Source organism: Monodelphis domestica, chromosome 1 (assembly GCF_027887165.1).
Source record: "Monodelphis domestica isolate mMonDom1 chromosome 1, mMonDom1.pri, whole genome shotgun sequence".
NCBI lineage: Eukaryota > Metazoa > Chordata > Mammalia > Didelphimorphia > Didelphidae > Monodelphis > Monodelphis domestica.
In genome coordinates, this window is record NC_077227.1 from 507,893,678 (window position 1) to 507,914,401 (window position 20,724).

The 20,724-nt window shown below is 42.4% G+C and overlaps 1 protein-coding gene across 1 annotated transcript; it reads left to right on the top strand.

The window, feature by feature from the left end:
• The first annotated feature begins 14,718 nt into the window (after nt 1-14,718).
• On the top strand, nt 14,719-20,351 carry LOC100619748 (thyrotropin-releasing hormone receptor-like). Its single transcript, XM_056817345.1, has 2 exons — nt 14,719-15,540; nt 18,561-20,351. Exons 1-2 carry the CDS (start codon nt 14,719-14,721, stop codon nt 18,918-18,920), a joined length of 1,182 nt encoding a protein of 393 aa, XP_056673323.1. The 3' UTR covers nt 18,921-20,351.
• Nucleotides 20,352-20,724: the final 373 nt, after the last annotated feature.

The following is a 20,724-nucleotide window of genomic DNA, read 5'->3' on the forward strand; positions in this document are numbered from 1 at the left end:
TGTAATGTGATAGGGATATGGTTGGGATTTTGATGTTAAAGGATCGCTCTATTGCAGATATGAAGAACACGGAAATAGGTTTTGAACAATGATACATGTATAACCCAGTGGAACTGCTTGCCAGCTTTGGGAGGGGGGAGGAAAGAATGGAGAGAGGAGGATCATGAATCATGTAACCATGGAAAAATATTCTAAATTTAAAAAGGAAAGGAAAAAATAACAAAAAAAAGAAAATAATAACCATCTATCAAAGGCCATTCCTATAAGTTGTTATAGACCATTTTCTCCTCTTCTGCTCACTGGCATTATTTCTATTTGTGACTTCAGAATTTCATATATATGTCCTCCTAAACTTTGTGAGCTGAATATTTTTGTAGAATTTTTTTGCCATGGCATTTTATTTATCTGAACCCTTTGAAATCTGCTATCTAAAAATTTAGGATTCATTTAAGTAAGACTGTCTAGTTTTTCTCTCCTTTCTAAAACAAATTCTGAAATAGAATGGCCATTCTCATTTCTTTAACCAATTTTTTCAATCCTCTTATTTCAATTTTTAAAGCTTTTTTGAGTTCTTCCTTTAATTCTTTTTGGGCTTGAGAGCAATTTCTGTTTTTCTTGGAGGCTTTGGATCCAGCAATATCGATTTTGTGGTCTTCTTCTGGGTTTGCATTTTAGTCTGCTCTGTCACCAAAATGACTTTCTAATGTTGTTTTTTTTGTTGTTGTTTACTAATTTTCCTGCCTTTTTCTTTTCTTTTAATTAAAAAAAACTGTTAAAATTGGGCTTCCATAGCTGTGGTGAAAGGAGCACTGTTCCAAGTTACAGGTTATTTGTGCAGCTGCTTTCAGAGCTAGTTCCAGAGATCTGTTTTTAGTTCTTTCAAGGTGGTATGGTAAAGAGAAGTGTTTAATTCTCTCCCTGCCTTTGCTCTGGTCTGTGAGTAATCACAAGCACTCTTTTCCCCCTTGGAACTGTGACCTGGGTCCCCTGCTCCTTTGTGGCTGCAAGCACTAGGGTCCCCTAGTATTCCTCCTCACCCAGGACTGCTTCCAGGTTCTGTGTAGGGACAATGTGATAAGAGTCCTGTAAAGATTAAATTTATCTCTAGTAATAGAAATATTATATTTTATGAGGTTTACTAAAGATTATTAGAAATTAAGAATACAAAATAGAAAACCACGTGCCTAGGGCTGATTAGCCCATTCAAAACCCCCACGCTTAGCTTACCCACTACATCATTGCAATGGAAGAGGGCAAAGTAGGCATTGCTGCCAGTTAAATACTTGTGATCTCGACCAGGTGGAAACTCAGGTGAGATTATAGGAAATTCTGGGAAGTACCAAGGACTTCTGGGCATTGAAGTCTAGGGTTCAAATCTCCATTTTACAGTCTCACACCCAAAGCCATCAAAGGGACCCCTGCAATCTCCGTCTGAGCAATTGTCTGACCCTAATTTACTATTTGTAGCTGAAAACTCCAGAAGCCTTTGCTGCTCTTTTGGCTACTCCCAATGTGTATTGCCTAAGTGGGATCTGCCTTGTCACTACTTTGTGCTCCACTGCCGTCCTGGTGCAATAGATCCCGCATGCTGGCCTTCTACTTCGTTTTGGATTGAAAAATTATTTCACCTCATCTTTTCATGGGTTATGCAGCTCCAAAATTTATCTTGAGGAGTTGTATCATAGTTTTTTTAGAAGGTAATTTGGTAGAATCTAGAGGAGTCTGTGTCCTTCTCCACCATCTTGGCTCTACAAGAGAAGCAGTCTCTTTACAGAACATCAAAACTCAGCTGGGGATGCAGCTAATGACACTGTATAGAGTCATGTTGGCAAACCTATGGCATACATGCCGGAGCGTGCTAGAGAGGGCTGTTCTTCCCCCTCTCCACATGTGCCTGAGGACATTTCTCTCATCACCTGCCCCTCTGCTCAACAGCCCAAGGGGAGTGCTTCCTCCCTCCCCTGTCTGAGGTTAGGCAGGGGACTCACATGCAGTATGAGGGCACTCGGTCTCCAAAAGGTTTGCCATTACTGGTGTAGAGTGAGGACATTATCTCCTTTAGCTCACAAGGAACCTCACTAGAATCCTAATGGGCTTTGATGTTCACTCACTTCTGTTTTAAAATCAAAAGACCTCCTTGCATTAAGGTACTAGCTCCAATATTTCCTAGCCATGAGATCTCTGACAACTTCTTCTACCTCTCTGAGCCCCAAGGCCCCCATCTGTAAAATGGAGCTAATAGGATTATATGTTTAGAGTTAGAAGGAACCATGGAAGTTAGCTAGTCCAACCTCCTTATTTTACAAATGAAGAAAAAGCCTCAAAGAGGAGTAACTTGTCTAAGGCCACATGGGTGGTAACTGGATAACATGAGATTTAGAACCAGGGCCTTTGACTCCAAAATCTAGAACCCTTCTCAATGTGCCATGTTGTCATCCCTCCTTCACAGGGCCTTTGTAAGAGAAGCGATTTATAAACGTAAGCTTTTTTAGGAATAGAAGCCATCTTTATTGACCTAACTTGGGGGGGGGGGTGTCTCATATTCTGCCTTATCCTCAAAACACAGCTTCAGTGCCACTTCCTCCAGGAAGCTTTCATTGACCACTCCAGCAAGCTACGATCTCTCTCACCTTTAGATCCTCTTATCACTTTCTACCTCTCTTTGTGATATTGTTGTTCAGTCATACTGACTCTCTGTGACTCCATTTGGGGCTTTCTTGGTAGAGACACTGGAGTGGTTTGTTTTTTCCTTCTCCAGCTCATTTTACATCTGAGGAAACTGAGGCAAACAAAGTTAAGTGACTTGCCCACAGTTACATAACTAGTTAATGTCTGACACTGGGTCAAAAACTTATGAAGTTGAGTTTTCTTGATTCCAAGCCCAGTGCTCTATCCACTGTGCCACTGAGCTGTCCCTCTTTGTGGGCTGATCAAGTTGCATCAGCATTATGTACATTAACATGTGTCTTATCTCCCTTATTCAATTTATGAGGCCCTTGGGGGCAAAGACTCCACCTTATTCATCTCTCTATCCCTCCACAGGGCCTTGTCTTCAGAAGAACATACAGTAGGGACTTAATGTTCTTTGAATTTAATTGGAGTAGAAGAATAGGTGGCTTAGATGGTGATATTTGATGTCCTAAAGTCTCACTAAGGCACTGATTGTGGAGTCCAGAGACATGGCCCAGTCATTTGCCTTTTCTAAGCCTCTATCTCTTCCTTTCTTCAGTGAAATGAGACCAGGGCTAGAGACAGGAGGTCCTCGATTCCAATCTTGCCTCAAACACTTCCTAGCTGTGTGACCCTGGGCAAGTCACTTAGCCTCCATTGTCTAGCCTTTACTGCTCTTCTGCCTTGGAACATTAATTCTAAGATGAAAGGTAAAGGAAAAGATAAATACTAAGCACTATAGGGCAGATACTATCTAAACATTGGTGGTACAAATGATGATACAAATCTAGATGATCTCTAAGGCCCTTTCCAACTTTATTCTCCTGTGTTCTATTTTCTAAGGTTCTTTCCAGCTTTGTCTAAGCTTTACATCCTTTCCAACTCTGACATTCTAGGTTTGAAGTTCTAAGCCTGAGCTATAATTTTTTTCATGTTATAAGTTTTAAACACCCCCCAGCTCTGATGATTTGTTTTTAAAATATTTTCTAGTTCTAACAGTCTAGCTTGAATGTCCACTCAAAGTTGTATCTGTTCTTTCCAAATTTGTTTTCCTGTGATCTACATTTTATTTTATTTTTACCTTTTTTATTACTTTTTTATTTTTTTAATTTTATTTAATTGAATAAGAGAATTTTTCCATGGTTACATGATTCATGTTCTCCCCCCCCCCCATAGCCAATGAGCAATTCCACTGGGTTTTACATGTGTCATTGATCAAGACCTATTTCCATATTATTAATATTTGCATTAGAGTGATCATTTAGAGTTGACATCCCCAATCATATCCCCCTTGACCCATGTGATCAAGCAGTTGTTTTTCTTCTGTGTTTCTACTCCCACAGTTCTTTCTCTGGATGTGACAATCTATGTTCTAAGGTCCCTTCCAACTCTAACAGTCTAGGTTCTAAAGTTCCCCTCTGGCTCTAATAGCCTAGGCTCCAAGATCTTTTCCAGTTCTAGCAGTCTAGGTTCTAAGGTTCTGTCTCTCATAGTCTAAATTCTGTGGTCCACTTAACCTCTAACAGTTTATCATCAGAGGTTCTCTGTTCTAAGTTCTGGCTCTGACATTCTATCTTATATGTTCTGATTAATCAAAAGGATTTATTAAGTGCCTACTGTGTTCCAGGTCCTGTGTTAATCCCTGGGAAAAAAAATAGCTTTAGCCATGGAAGAGCTTCCATTCTAATGGAGGAGGCAGACAACATGCATACCTCAGGACAGAAAACAAATTTGGAGTAGATGGAAGGTAGCCTTGGGGGGAAAGTGCTGGCAGCAGTTCTGTGCTGTAAGGTGTCCTCTAACTCCCACATTCTGGGGATCTACATACATCTGTGAGCTTCTGCGTCATTTCAGGAAAGACTGGAGGAAGGAAGAGCCAGCCAAGATTTTCCCCTGGGGTTGCCATTCAGGCTGCTAAGCAGCTTTCAAGTTCAGGAAAGTGTTGGGGGCCAGCTGACACATTCACTTGAATTATTGACAACCATTGGAGAGAGCCCATCAATAGGTCATGGGTTTTCTAAATGGCTTCCATTTAAAAATAACTCCTGGTGGGGGGACCTCAGGAAACTGGTTTTCTGTGTTGGAAAAAAATGGGGAGCTGCCTTGGGCTGCTCCAAGTTCCTGTACAGGTTGCCAGTGCTCCGGTCTAGGTGGGGTGGAAATGAAGCCAAGGGCTCTAGGGCAAACAGTCTGGCTCTCATGGGCTCAGTTGCAATTCACATGCAAAGCCAATCTGGGAGACATAAGTAACAGGAAAAGACCTAGCTCTCCCACTCATGTGCTGTGTGACCTTGGGCAAATCATTTCATTTCCCCATATGGGCCTCGGTTTCCTCGTTTGTTAATTAAGGAGTTAGGAGGTATAGGTCCAAGAGTGTCCATTACACACACACCTATTAGCTATGTAACCCTGAGCAAGTCCCTTACCTTCTCTGGACTTCAGTTTCCTTATCTATAAAAGGAATAAATGAATGACAAAATATTTACTAAGCACTATATGTCAGACTCTGTGCTAAGCGCTAGTGACACAAATGATTAAAACTAGCATTTATTTGGGGCTTTAAAATTTGCAAAATGTTTTATATATGTTTTATTTGATACTTATACTGTGAGGTCAATGTTCTAATTATCCCCATTTAACAGATGAGGAAATTGAGGCTGAGAGGTTAAGTGACTTGTCCAAGGTCACCTAACTAGTCAGTGTCTGGAACAGGATTTGATCTCAGGTGTTGCTGCTCCAGCAGCAGTTCAGTGTTCTATGTCACCTCAAGGAGCTTATACTCTAATGGGGGAGGCAATCCATATAGAGAAGTAGTATACTTAACAATTCTGGCACTACACACATCAGTGTTGTTGTGAGAAGAGAGATGAATAATTTCATTCTGATAAACAAACATTTGTTGAGCACTTACTGTGTACAATGTGATCTTGGGTGAGCACCTACTGTGTGCTAGGTTCTGGAGACTCAAAGTCAAAAATCAAACAGTGCCCTCCCTCAAGGAACTTATGTCTGGACTCGGGAGTTTGGTGGGGGGTGGGGAGGACATACATATACACAAGTAAATAGAAAATATGATTAGAGATAGGAGTGGAGATTAGGCTTGTGATTTCATCAGCATAGGTAATTGCTTGAGGAGGAAACTCCCTTAAGTAATGTTGGCTGTCACCTTCTTAACAATCTCCAATCTAGTCTCATAGGGTTTTCTACAGCAGTGAGAACTCAAATGACTTGCTCAGTGTCACACAGCCCTTCAGAAAGAATGCTAATAACTGGGAGGCCAGGAAAGGAGAGGTGGGAGGCTAGGAGCCAGGGGAAGAATGGTCTCACTCTTCGGGGGTAGCCCCTGAGCCACAGAGCAATGGACAAATAGAAGGAAGAGATAATGTTTCCTTCTGAATGGAGGAGGTTGGTTAGGGAGAGAACAGCCATATCGCCAGTGAAGACTTGACAGGGCCTCTGAGGTCAATCACTTACAGTTCAATTCCACCATTTTGCAGGTGAGCAAAACAAGACCCAGAAAAGTTTTGTCTAAAGTCACATGGGTAGTAAATGTGATAGAATTAGAATTCAGATCAGGTGACTGCCTCCAACCTCGGTTCTCTTTCAGGGTAGTCTAAGGATCATCCAGATGGAACATTCTAGGAATCCCCCAAGGGAAGGGGTCATGTGCCAGGAGAAACGGAGCCCACCTAGTTTGGGGAAAATTATAGCGGGGAGGAGGTGGGCAGTGCTCTGCCTAGCAGAAACAATCATTTTGGCATCCAGGTCAGGGCACACTAGGCATAACCTCAACTCAGTCATGGGCAGAGATTCTGACATCACCCTATGGGAAGCCCCGAGATTGCACCACCTTGAGATCACACCTAGGGAAGTCACCACCTGGGATGGTGGCTGTGTAGGTGAGAGTAGGCTAGGTTAGAAATCACAAAGTATTTCTAGTAGAGGAGGATGAGAAGGGAAGGACCCACTGGGAAACTTCCTAATTTAATTATTCTTATTATTCCCAAATTACCAACTGCCTATTGGACATTGGTCCCTGGATGCTCCATTGGCACCTCAAACTCAACGTTTCCAAAATATGACTCGTTATCTTTACCCCATCTGAATCCTCCTAATTTCCCTCTATCTGTTGAATGCACCACCAGCATTCCAGCCATTTGAAGTCCCAGTTGACTTCCCTGACCACTCTTCTCCAAATATATACATAATCAGTTGCCAGGTCTTGTCACTTCTACTTGTGGCATCTATTTCCTTCTCTCCACTTCGAAAGCCACCACATTAATTCACATTCTCATCATCTCTCATCAGGTCTATTGCAAAATAGCCTCAAGTCTCTCCCCACTTCAATCCATCTCCCACACACAGCAATATTCCCAAAGCAAAGGTAAAGGCAGATCCAATCAACCAGAATTTATTAAGTTCTGACTATGTGTCAGAGGCAAGCTAGATGGCACAGTGCTGGCCATGGAGTCAGGAAGACTCATCTTCCTGAGTTCAAATCTGGCCTCAGACACTTACTAGCTATGTGACCCTGGACAAGTCACTTAACCAAGTTTGCCTTAGTTTCCTCCTCTAGAAAATGAGCTGGAGAAGGAAATTGCAAACTACTCTGGTATCTTAGCCAAGAAAGCTCCAAATGTAAACCCACATAAGTCATCAGCATTTCTATATATCTCCAACCCAGTTCAGCAGCAAGAATTAGAAAGAGAAATTCCATTTAAAGTCACCCGAGACAATATAAAATACTTAGGAATCTATCTGCCAAGACAAACACAGGAACTATATGAACACAACTACAAAACACTCTCCACACAATTAAAACTAGATCTAAACAATTGGAAAAACATTGATCGCTCATGGGTGGGATGAGCTAACATGATAAAAATGACCATCCTACCCAAACTTATATATCTATTTAGTGCCATACCCATTGAACTACCAAAAAACTATTTTACTGAATTAGAGAAAACCATAACAGAGTTCATTTAGAAGATCAAAGGATCAAGGATATCCAGGGAAATAATGAAAAAAAAATACAAAGGAAGGTGGCCTTACAGTCCCAGATCTCAAACTATATTACAAAGCAGTGGTCATCAAAACAATTTGGTACTGGCTAAGAGACAGAAAGGAGGGCCAGTGGAATAGACTTGGGGTAAATGACCTCAGTAAGACAGTCTTTGACAAACCCAAAGACCCCAGCTTTTGGGACAAAAACCTAGTATTTGATAAAAACTGCTCGGAAAATTGGAAGACAGTGTGGGAGAGATTAGGTTTGGATCAACACCTCACACCCTGCACCAAGATAAATTCAAAATGGGTGACTGACATGAACATAAAGAAGGAAACTATAAGTAAATTAGGTGAACACAGAATAGTATGCATGTCAGACCTTTGGGAAGGGAAAGATTTTAAAGATTTTAAAACCAAGCAAGACTTAGAAAAAGTCACAAAACGCAAAATAAATAATTTTGACTACCTCAAATTAAAAAGCTTTTGTACAAACAAAACCAATGTAACTAAAATTAGAAGGAAAGCAACAAATTGGGAAACAATCTTCATAACAAAAACCTCTGACAAAGGTCTAATTACTCAAATCTATAAAGAGCTAAACCAGTTGTACAAAAAATCAAGCCATTCTCCAATTGATAAATGGGCAAGGGACATGAATAGGCAATTTTCAGTTAAAGAAATCAAGACTATTAATAAGCACATGAAAAAGTGTTCTAGATCTCTTATAATCAGAGAGATGCAAATCAAAACAACTTTGAGGTATTTCCTCACACCTAGCAGATTGTTCAACATGACAGCAAAGGAAAGTAATGAATGCTGGAGGGGATGTGGCAAAGTAGGGACACTAATTCATTGCTGGTGGAGTTGTGAATTGATCCAACCATTCTGGAGGGCAATTTGGAACTATGCCCAAAGGGTGATAAAAGACTGTCTGCCCTTTGATCCAGTAATAGCACTGCTGGGTTTGTACCCCAAAGAGATAATAAGGAAAAAGACATGTACAAGAATATTCATAGCAGCCCTCTTTGTGGTGGCCAAAAATTGGAAAATGAGGGGATGCCCATCAATTGGGGAATGGCTGAACAAATTGTGGTATAAGTTGGTGATGGAATACTAATGTGCTAAAAGGAATAATAAAGTGGAGGAATTCCATGTGAACTGGAACAACCTCCAGGAAGTGATGCAGAGTGAGAGGAGCAGAACCAGGAGAACATTGTACACAGAGACTGACACATTGTGGTACAAGAGAACGTAATGGACTTCTCCAGTAATGGCTTTACAATGTCCCTGAACAACCTGCAGAGATCTACGAGGAAAAAAAAAAAACTATCCTCAAGCAGAGGACAAACTGAGGGAGTAAAAACACGGAGGAAAAGCAACTGCCTGACTACAGAGGTTGAGAGGACATGATCTAGGAGAGACGCTAAATGAGCGCCCTAATGCAAATACCAACAACAAGGAAATGGGTTCAGAGCAAGGACACATGTGATACCCAGAGGAATCGCGCGTCGGCTAGGGAAGGGGTGGTGGGGGTTTGGGGGGCAGGAAAAGAAAATGATCTGTTTCCAGTGAACAATGTATGAAAATGACCAAATAAAATAATGTTTTAAAAACTAAAAAAAAAAAGCTCCAAATAGGTCATGAAGAGGTGGACATGACTAAATAACAAGAACAATGCCAACAACATGTGCTGGGCACTATGCTAAGGGCTAAGGATACAAATATGAGCAAAAAGGGACCTCAAGGTTGACATTCTAATGAAGGAACACACAGAATAGAGCTGAAAATCAGGGGGGATGGATATTCTCCTGCAGAGACATGAAATTGGTAATCAGAAAAAGGCAGGAGAGAAATAAAGGATGGCAACCCTGTTGGGCCAGTCCTCTGCTCAAACTCCAAAGGTCCTTTATTGTCTCTGAGATCCCAAACAGACTCCTTTGTCTGGAATTTAAAGGCTTTTCACAGTCTGACTCCAGTCGCCTCTCTCTGGGCTTATTACACATTCTCCCTTTTCACATACTCTATGGTCCAGTTAAATTGATGTACTCTTTTGTATCTACTGTCCTGTCTGGTTTCAACTCCTTGGAGCAAGCTGCCTTCCCAAAATAAGCTCATCACCAAGCTGCCAACTTAAGGTTTGGTTAATAGCACCTCCCTGAACTTCCTCCCCTTTCTAATTAAAGGACTAGAGGGCAGATTGCCAAACTCCCCCCCAATGCCTTCCTTTATAGAGGCAGAAACTGGACTCTGAACTCCCTCCACTTTGCATCTGCTTCCCTACCTGGTTTCAAGTCCAGGGAACAATAAAATACCCCTGGGGCAGTTAGGTGGCATAGAGGATAGAGTGCCAGGCCTGGAGACTGGAGGTCCTGGATTCAAATCTGACCTCAGATACTTCCTAGCTGTGAGACCCTGGGCCAATCATCTAACCTGCAGTTACCTAGCCTTTATAACTCTTGTGCCTCAGAACCAATATTGATTCTAAGACAAAAGGTAAGGATTTAAATTTTAAAAAATAAAAACCAATAGTTATCCCTTCCATATCTCAACTTTCCCCACTGTAGTTTTGATATTTCATGGATCATCTTAAGAAATTAAATGGGAGGGGGCAGCTGGGTGGCTCAGTGGATTGAGAGCCAGGCCTAAAGATGGGAGGTCCTAGCTTCAAATCTGGCCTCAGACACTTCCCAGCTGTGTGACCCTGGGCAAGTCACTTGACCCCCATTGCCTAGTCCTTACCACTCTTCTGCCTTGGAGTCAATACACAGTATTGACTCCAAGACAGAAGGTAAGGGTTTAAAAAAAAAAAAAATTAAATGGGAGTTTGGGAGGGAGGATTTTGCAGAAGCCACAGATGACATTTGAAGGCTAGAAGATGACACAGAAAAAGTTTAGAAACCCAGAAATGTATACTTAACCCAAATTTTACAATAAAATACTGTTAATACTCCATAAAGGAAAAAGAAAATTCAAACTTCTTCTCTGGTACAAAGGGAGGGCCAAAATTTTTTACTCAGATTTTCCAAATCATGGGGGCACCACACCCCTAACCCCAGCAATGTGGAAGGGATAACTGTACATGCCTGTGGCAACACTCCCTGATGTCTCACCCCCTCTCCCACTTTCTGGCTTCTTTTTGTGTGCTGGTTTCCCCCCCTTAGACACTGAGGGCAGGTGCTATTTTTCTTTTTATTAGCTCTAAACCCAGCACTTAGCAGAGTGCCTGGAACATAGTAAGCACTTAATAACTGTGTATTGCATTAGATAGGATTGGATCTTTAATCTCTGTGCCTTTTCATTGGTTATTGATCATGTCCATGAAAGGGAAAGCAGCCAATTGGCACAGTGGATAGAGTGCTAGGTTTTAGAGTCAGAAAGACCCAAGTTCAAACCTGGATTTAGCCACTTACTATTTGTGTGACCCTGGGCAAGTCATTTGGCCTTTTTTGCCTCGGTTTCTTCATCTGTAAAATGACCCAGAGAAGGAAATGGCAAAATGTCCAGTATCTCCGCCAAGAAACTTCAAATAGTATCAGGAAGAGTCAGACACAACTGAAGGAAAACAACAAAACATAAAAGGGTGAATTGATTGATATTTACTTAGCTGAGTTACCAAACCCCATTTAAAACAAGGGTAAGATGCTCAATCTCTCTATCTTAATCACAGACTTTAGAATAAAAGTGAAAAACCATTGAAAGCCATTGGATGTAGTGAAATTATTCCAGACAGGAAGTCTGTTCAAAGTGGATGACAGATAATAATAATACTATGTCTGAGTCCTGTATAAATAAAAAGACAGAGTGAGCTAGAATCTTGAAGTTCCATAGTTTCTGGTAAGTCAAGAGAGAGAGCAAGTTCCAGCATATCCTTGGAGAAGAAGTATCATGAGGAAGTGGGGGAAGAACAGAGAAGCATTGTCCTATGTCTTGGCCTAGGTCTCCTTCTATCCCTTCCATTGTTTGGTCAAAGAATAACTGTGAGCATTTTTGTGTATGAATAAAGAGTATCGGGCCTCTTATCTTCCCACTGATGTTCGAGCCACATCACCTGATCAGCTGATGGCAGTGACTAGATTGAGAGCCAAGAACAGACTAGACTTAGATCCAATGCTCCACAAAAGAATCCAGTAAAGAAATTATATGACTAGGAGGAATTTCTTCAGCACCCCACAAATAGGAGAAAAGCACTCCAAACAACTGAAAGCTATGAGTTATCCCTTTAGCCATAGGTGAGACCACTTTCCCCTGAATTCTATATATCTTTGTCAGAGCGTGTCACAGACTCTAGGGAGGGTGTTTTGTGCTAATTGTTCTTATGATACCATTTTGGAAATAAAAGCTGCTTAAAGCAAATGTTTCTCAATTGATCATCCTGGGGGTGACAGAGGGAAGCCACTAGTGGGGGCTCAAGCCAATGTTCGTAGCTAATCAGCCCTAACTCCTCAGAAATATTCCTAGAATTAAAATTTTTTTATTTATTTAGAATATTTTTCCATGGTTACATGATTCATATTCTCTCCCTCCCTACTTCCCTTCTCACTCCCAGAACTGACAAGCAATTCTGCTTACTCCTAGAATTCTGATCAGGGAGTTGTAGCTTTGCTTTGGAACCCAAAACTCCTCTGTGAAAGCAAGAGTTGAAATTAAAATACTCAAAGTTTATATGGGCTAAACTTGGAATGTACATTAGGCCCTCATTTTATGCGAACTCAACACACACGAATTCAGGTATACATAATTGGCAATAAAAAAATAAAAGCAGAAAATATATAAACTAAAATTTATTAAATTATAACCTAAATCCAAGCCAAGTTAGACAGATTCAGAACTGGTTGAAAGGTTGGATCCAAAGGCTAGTAATAAATGGGATGATTTCAACCCTACAGGAAGAGAAAGGATGGGGGAGAAGGAAGAGGTCTCTCATGAAGTGCACCAAAGATCTACCTGTGGCCCTTTGATAGACAACATCTTTATGAATGACTTAGATGAAGGCATAAATGGCCTGCTTATCAAATCTGCAAATAATACAGAGCTGGGAAGGATAGCTGATACATTGGAAGACAAAATCAGTATCCAAAAAAATCTTGACAGGCAAGAATAATGAGTTAATCTAAGGTGACATTTAATAGTAATAAAGGTAAGGCCTATAAATGACTTAAAAGTATCAACTGCACAAGCAAAACAGAGAGGAGAATGTGTCTGCGTAACAGCTCATCTGAAAAGATCTTAGAATCTTAGTGAATTATAGGTTCAAAATGAGGCAACAATATTCTATGACATCCAATGAAACCAATGTGACCTTAGGTCACATTACCAGAAGTCTAGTGTGTAGGATAAAGAAGGTAATGCATATTCTCTTGATCACACTGCACTTGAAGTACTTCATCCATCCTTGGGTCCCCAATTTTTTTTTTAAACTTTCACTTTCTGCCTTAGAATCAATTCTAAGTATCAGTTATATGAGGAGAGATTGAGTGACTTCCTCAGGGTCACACAGCTAGGAAGTGTTTGGGGTCAAATTTGAACCCAGGACCTTCCATCTCCAGGCCTGACTCTCTATCCACTGAGCTACCTACCTGCTCCTTGGGCACCATCTTTTAAGGATACTGATAAGCAAGAGCCAGTTCAATGGACAATGACTCAATGGTAAAAAGAATAGAGACCAGGCAATACAAATATCATCTGTAGAAACTAGACATATTTAGTGCAGAAAGGAAGTCTGGGGATGGAGGAGAAAACATTTACTTGAAATATTTTAAGCATTACAGAAATTTCAACTTGATTTGCTAAGTCCCTTAATAACAATGGAGGAAGAGGCAGATTTTAACTCAATGGAAGGAAAAACACACACTAATAATTAGAACTAGCAGGATACATGGGTAAACTTCATATGAATAAAAGCTGGAAAGGTGGTGAGGTTTCCATTTTGGAGGTGGTCCAGCAGAGGATGGATGACCCCTCCTCACTTAAATTGCAGATGGAAATGTGACCTCTTTATTATTTCTTTAGACCTTTGCAGTTCCCATATTCTGTGATTCAGAGATGGAAAGTTTAGAAGATGCTGGGATGAATGCGAGTCCAACCCACTAAAAGGTGATTTGCTTCATAGAATGAACTGGATGGAATGCAATTCCATCCTTGTAGCTGTCGAAGGAAAGGGCCAGAGAAGAGCACAGAGTACTTAGCTGGTGCATTAGGCCATAGACATCAAACTCTTCCTCCTAGAGGCTCCCCGGTGCTCTGAGATTCTCTGGCCCTAGGAGAGCTAAGGTTGGGGGAGCCCGGGGGAGGCGCTAGGACTCCAGCGGGGCGGATCCACGCACGGCTATGAGGAGTGAAGTTGGGTAGGCGTGGGCCAGAGATTGCAGAGGCAGCCCAGAGCCGCTCATTGGTTTCTGCACCCTGCTCCGATGAAGTGCTACCCCAGGAAAAGATCACCACAGGACCCGATGTACTGCGTAGGGAAGGTAGAAAGAGAGAGAAGACTAGATTAAATCCTGTTTTAACTCGGGACCTGCAAACTTGGGGAAAGGGGAACCTGACTGGGGAAGGGAAGCTCGGCTTGCGTACACTAGGAGCTCGGAACCAAAGGAAAGGTGAGGTCCTAGCCGGATCTACGGGGGAAGGGGAAAGTTGGAGGGGTCCCACAGCTGGATCTAAACCCAGGGACACTTGCCGCGGCTGGGGACTAAACAACTGGTTCTGGGGGACACAAGCAAGAGTAGCCAGGGAAGGAGGGTTATAGATCAATTTCCCAGGATCATAGAGTTAGAGCTAGGAAAGACCTTACAAGTCAACGAGACCTACATCCTCGTTTTACAGATTCGGAAACTAAACCCAGAGAGGTTAGTTGCCCAGCGTCGTAAGTGTCTGAGGCAGGATTCGAACCTCTGTCTTATTAACTTGAAGTTCAGCAACCTTCCCAGAGGACTGGGGAAAGGGTGGGGGTAGGGGATAACAGTTGAATCTGTGCGGTGGGAAGAGCCTAGAGGTGGACAGTTCATCAGTTGTCCTGTTCCCTTCAAAGGTGGTACAGCCATGGAGAACGGAACGTGGGAAGTCAGCAACCTTCCAGTCAAGGACTCAGCTCCTGTAAGGACTCTGGGCCTGATGCCCCGGACGCCCCTGGCTGTTCAGGTGGTGACAATCGCTCTGGTGCTGCTCATCTGCGGCGTGGGCATCGCAGGCAATGTCATGGTAGTCCTGGTGGTGTCCCGGACTCGCCATATGGTCACCCCCACTAACTGCTACTTGGTCAGTCTGGCAGCCGCCGATCTCCTAGTGCTGCTGGCGGCTGGGCTGCCCAATCTGTCCGACGTGGTGGCTTCCTGGGTTTTTGGCCACGCGGGCTGCCTGTGCATCACCTATCTTCAGTACCTGGGCATCAATGCGTCCACTGGCTCGCTCACCGCGTTCACCGTGGAGCGCTACCTAGCCATCTGCCACCCTATCCGAGCACAATCCCTGTGCACCGTGGCTCGGGCCAAACGCATCATTGCCCTTGTGTGGCTGGGCACGGCCGCCTACTGCGTCATGTGGCTTTTCCTGGTGGACACGAAAGAAGTGACCTTCGACGACGGCGTGCAGGTGCAGTGTGGCTACCGAGTATCCCGCGAGCTCTACCTGCCAGTCTACTTTCTAGACTTTGCACTGTTCTACGCGCTGCCGTTGGTACTGGCCACTGTGTTGTATGCGCTCATCGTGCGCATCCTCTTCCTAGGTCCCCTGCCCTATGGGCCTGACGCGGACCCTTCCAGCTCCATTCACCGGAGTCGCTCCTTAGGGTTCCCCTCCGCCTCTGACGGGTCTGTGCGCTTTTCGTGCCGCGGGAACAGAGGCGCCCTGAGTTCCAGGAAGCAGGTAGGGGTTAAATCGAATCCTTCCCTTTTTTCTCCTTTCCCGGTCTGGTGAAGACACGGGAGCGGGGAATGCAGCCTCAAGGGACTATACGAAAAGTTATTGGGTCAGATTTAGGGAACCCAGTGGGCTTGACTATTGCAGGACTAGGAAGAAAGGGTGGAAATTGCAAAGCGACCAGTTTGGACCCGACTCAGGGAGGGAAAAAAAAAAAGCAAATGTTCCTAACAGTAGGAGCTGTCCAGCAGCGCGCTGGGCTTTCTCAAGAGGTGATGAGTTCCCCCCAATATTTGAGGGCTTCAAACACAGACTGGATGACCACAAAATTGACGTGTTGTTGTGGGAGTTCTTTTGGAGAACCCGAGAGTTAGATTTGATAACAATAGAGTTAATTCCAGCTCTCAAAAGTCTGTGGCAACATGTCCCAGTTTGGTTCTAGAAGTTTAGAGGATTTCCTTTTGGGAGTCTTGACAGTTGCTTTGGTTGTATTTTGTACCTAAAACAGGTAATGAGAAAATTTGGAGGTTTGAGGGCAGAGCTTTTCCCATAACAAATGAATCGGCAGAGATTCATTTCCAACTTTTTCAAAGCATGTTCACACCTATGGATCCCATCTCATCTTTTGTGATGTTTCTATAACCTGTATGTCCTCTCCATCTTTTTGAACCCTAGCCTAGGTCTCCATCACTTCTGGCCAGAGATGTTTCAGTAGATTTCTATCTTCTTACCTTGAGCCTCTCTCTCTTGAGACAAGAATCTATATCTAACTGCTATAATAGCCAAGGTTGTAATTGTAGGCTTTGGTTATACTGTCTTCCTTGCAGAAAGCTCTCTGCCCACTTACATTATAAAATATCAGAACCCGAAGAGACCTTGAAACATGAAATATTACCACTGAGAGAAACCTTAAAATCTAGTATATAGAGCTAGGAAAGATCATAAAGCATATAATGTTGGTACTGGGAGGGAATTTAGTTCAGTCCTTTCTTTCTACAGATAAGGAAATTGAGGAGCAAAGAGGACAAATCTTGATCATGAACATACTGTGAATTAGCGACTATATGAATAAAATAAATAAATAATGAAGGATTTGGGTATGCTATGGTCCCTAGCCAGCAGTTTGACTTCACAGGCATTTCTCCCATGGCTTTGGAGATTATGCTCCTTTTCAACTGTATTTCTCATAGATCCAAGGGGATGAGAATAACTTGGGGCAGGGGATTGATAACATGTCCTTATGGTTATTTCCTGAACACCCAGCATCTTACCAAGCAAGAGAATAATAGCCCTTCCAGGATTTGCACCACCAAACCAGCTATTAGAACTCCCAAGCTGGAGAGTGGGGGTGAGGAAGATTGGGAGGCTGGCCTAATTAGCATGTTTGTAGTGCTAATAATGGTGGGCTTACTCACTGTGTTAGCCTGGTGCACCCCAATTTCACTCCTCTGACTTGTTTATAAACAGGGCATTAGAGCTCCAGAAAGAATCTCTGGACCTACAAAGTTGCTGTCCGGCTCAAAAGAGAAGTCCTCAGAGTCACTATAGGACAGAATGTGAAATGGAAGGGACAAGGAGAAGACAGAGTGGTCAGATGTTGGGCAGAGCACAGAATATGAGCAAGCAGGAACCTAGAAGTCTGGAAGGGTAACTGGGGGAGACTCGGAGAAAATGACAGTCTCTTAGGGGGTTTCCAGATAGAGGAGAAATCTCTCACCTGAGCCTGGAAGAGAATGACAGACTTAGAGTCACAGGATCATAGAAGAATTAGACTCATAAATTCATCTTTCACAGATCCAGAAAGTCTCCGTTTAAAGAGGAATCTTCGAGGTTGTCTGTTTAATCAATTCAATATATGCACATTTATCAAACACCTGCTGACAATTCAAGGACAAAAGTGAGACAATCCCTGCTTTCAGGGAGCTTACAGCCTATGGGAGAAATAACATATACATGAATACACATGTATAAAATATAAACCAAATAAATGTATGGTAATTTGAAGGGAACGGGAGAAGTACTAGCACTTGGAAGAATCATGAAAAACCTTGTGTGGAACAGGACACTTGAACTGAATTTTGAAGAAAAGTAAGGATTCTAGAAGATGGAAGAAGGAATGCATTTTTTTTGGCATGGGGAACGGCTTTTGCAAAAGCATAGAGAAAAGAAAGGGATTGTCTTGTGTAAGGAAAAGTAAGGAGTCCAGTTTGTCTGGAATTCTGAGCTCTTAAAGGAGATGCTATAGAATAATCTGAGAAAGGCAGTAGGAAACCCAATTGTGAAAGGCTCTTGTTAACAAAAGGAAGGATTTGTATTTCAGCCTGGAGGTAATAGGGAGCCAATGGAGTATATTGAGCAGGACAGTGACATGGTCAGACCTGTGGTTTAGTCATATTTCTTTGGCAGCTGTGTTAAGGACACATTGGAAAGGGGAGAGAATTGAGGCAGAGAGACCAATTAGGAGACTTAAAAGAAAGCATTAATAAGTCTTTGTTGAACTGAAATGAACTTAATCAAGTGAAGGAATAAGACCATGGCCACAAAGCCACCAAGCTTTTCATTTTCTGCCTCACATAATGCCTGATGAGGAACTTCTCAATAAAGGTCTAGCATGTTTAAAAAAATTAAGTTAATCAATAATTTTATACTATTCATTTAATAATACTTATTTAATAATTTTAATTAAATAATTCTAATAAGAATTAAATTTAAGTTTAACAATTATCTTGGATAATAAATGGAAATTCCAGGTGCTTGAGGAGGGGTTCTGAAGTGGACAGGATGGAAAAATTTTATCAAAATGTTATCAAAATGACTCAGTGAAACTCCCTAGTCATAGCTGAGATGATCCATTGTCGCTCACATGTTCCTTAACATTCACATGTGGTCCTCTGCGGTTCAGAGGTTTAAGCAACTTGATCAAGGGGAGTGTAGTTAATCAACTGAGACCTCCTAATTCCAACTTTGATGCTCTGTTTCCTCTCCAGAGCCTAAACCTAGCTTCTTATTCTTTTCTTGCCTGGCAGGTCACCAAGATGCTGGTTGTGGTGGTGATTCTGTTCGCTCTTCTCTGGATGCCATATCGCACCCTGGTGGTGGTCAACTCCTTCCTCAACCCACCCTATCTGAATCTCTGGTTCCTCCTCTTCTGTCGAATCTGCATTTACCTGAACAGCGCCATCAACCCCATAATCTACAACCTCATGTCCCAAAAGTTCCGCACAGCCTTTCAGAAATTGTGCAGGTGCAGGTCAGCCCAACCTGAGACCCAATCCCACCACGTGGTCCCTGTCTATTACAGCTTCATGAAGGATTGTTCCCACAATGACTCTGACTCTCACTTCAACCAGTACAACAGCATCCCTGGGCCTGGGTACAGGAGCTAAATGTCCAGATAAGCATGCCCTGGATCTTGGATCCTAGACAGGGGGAGCCTGAGAGCCCCTATCTCATACCCAGTGCCATTCCATATAGGATGGAATGTTTAGTTTCAGGGGGGACCTTGGTACCAAATGCATGAAATGAGCATGTTTAGTTGGGTGGGTGGGAATGACCTAAAGATCCCCAAGATGGGAAATAATTTGCCCAAGATTATAGGGAGAGTTAAGAATAAAATCAGGATTTGACCCCAGGTCCTCTAATTCCAATAGACCAAAATGCCCATCTTCTTAAGGAATAAAAGAGAGAAATATAGGGTTAGTGGATTTAATAAGAATCACTTGGTAGGCCATCAATCTCTCAATAAGAGAGGGAGCAATTCTACATATCAGAGCCCCCTCTTTCTTACTGGTTGCTCCTCTCCTCCCCAAGGAAATCACAGCTATCTCAGAGTCCCCAGAAGGAGGCCCTGGTAACCCAGGGAGAAACAGTCTTCCATCTCCAGTCAGTTTGCCATAATTGACCCAGGCAGCTTATAGAAGAGAAACTTCCATAGAAGGTGCTTTGAAGAATAGGGAGGCAGCCTATTGTGGAAAGCCAAACCAGCAACCCACCTGGAAGGTCATTCCAGTCTAGTCACTGCCCACTGGATTTCCAGTGTCAGTTCTGTGAATTCTAAATGTGAGGGGAGTCATTCTACTTTCTTTAATTTGCCCAATTGTTTTCAATCAGATAAGGCAGTCTGGATGAGAGAGAAATCCTTAAGAAGTTCTCTAATTTCATACTGACCTGGAGAAGGGACATGCTAAAGACATCTTGGAAAGGTGAACATTTTGGGGGTGAAGTGGGGGTGAAGTCTTTTGCATGACTAGAAGCTATGCTTTTCCTTCTATTCTTAGCTTAAAAATAATGGTGGACAATTCTTTCAGTTAAGCTGTTACCCCCTACTCTAGAAGCAACTGTATTTCAATGTATAGCAAGACATTCTCTATTGTCATGAGAGTCAGTGAAGTCATAGAGGTTCAGTGAGTGCCCAGAAGAACAAAAAAAGGATCCAATGGAGAAAGGGATGAATTTTGAATTTTCTAAAAGAAAGAATCTACTCCCATCCAACCCACTGCTCTTGGTACTCCCTATCTCACAGGGACCCACCAAAATGATCCACTATGCCTCAAGATAAAGGAAGAGTGCTTTGGGAAGGAAGAAGTGAAAACTGGACAGATAAAGTCTCTAGCCCCAACTTGGACTTACATTTGAACCTACTCTCCCACTGGGACTTCCAGTGATAGAGTCATTGGGAAGAAGGATTCAAGAAATAAATGACATACATAAGAAAATGTGGAGGTTTGTTTCCATGTACCTCCCCCATGAGACTGTGTGATCTAATTATTTCTTTGTAATTGTAGTAAAAGCAATTCACATTTCTCAGTGCTTTAAGGGTTTCAAAACACTTGCCAGTACAAAGTGTTATTTTCCCATTTTCAAGGTGAGGAAATGATATTCAGAAGGTAAAGTTACTTGCCCAAGACTTGAGTCCAAGCTTTTCTTGAATCCAAGCCCCACACTCTTGAAACTGATGGTTTCTGGAGTGCTGGAACCCATTGCTGGGATACAATAGATTCTGAGATACAATCACCAGTTAGAGTATGTGTTAACCAAAATCTTTTTATTATTAACAGATATTTTACTTTCCCAATTAATTGTGATAATTTTTCAACATGTTTTTTATATTATAAGATCCAAGTAGTCTCTCTCTCTCTCACTCACTCACTCTCTCTCTCTCTCTCTCTCTCTCTTTTTCTCTCTCTTCCT

Excerpts from the sequence above, each read along its gene's own strand:
- LOC100619748 (XM_056817345.1), top strand. The coding sequence starts at position 14,719 with ATGGAGAACGGAACGTGGGAAGTCAGCAACCTTCCAGTCAAGGACTCA. Across the intron at positions 15,541-18,560 it reads CCCTGAGTTCCAGGAAGCAG|GTCACCAAGATGCTGGTTGT; the intron begins GTAGGGGTTAAA and ends CTTGCCTGGCAG.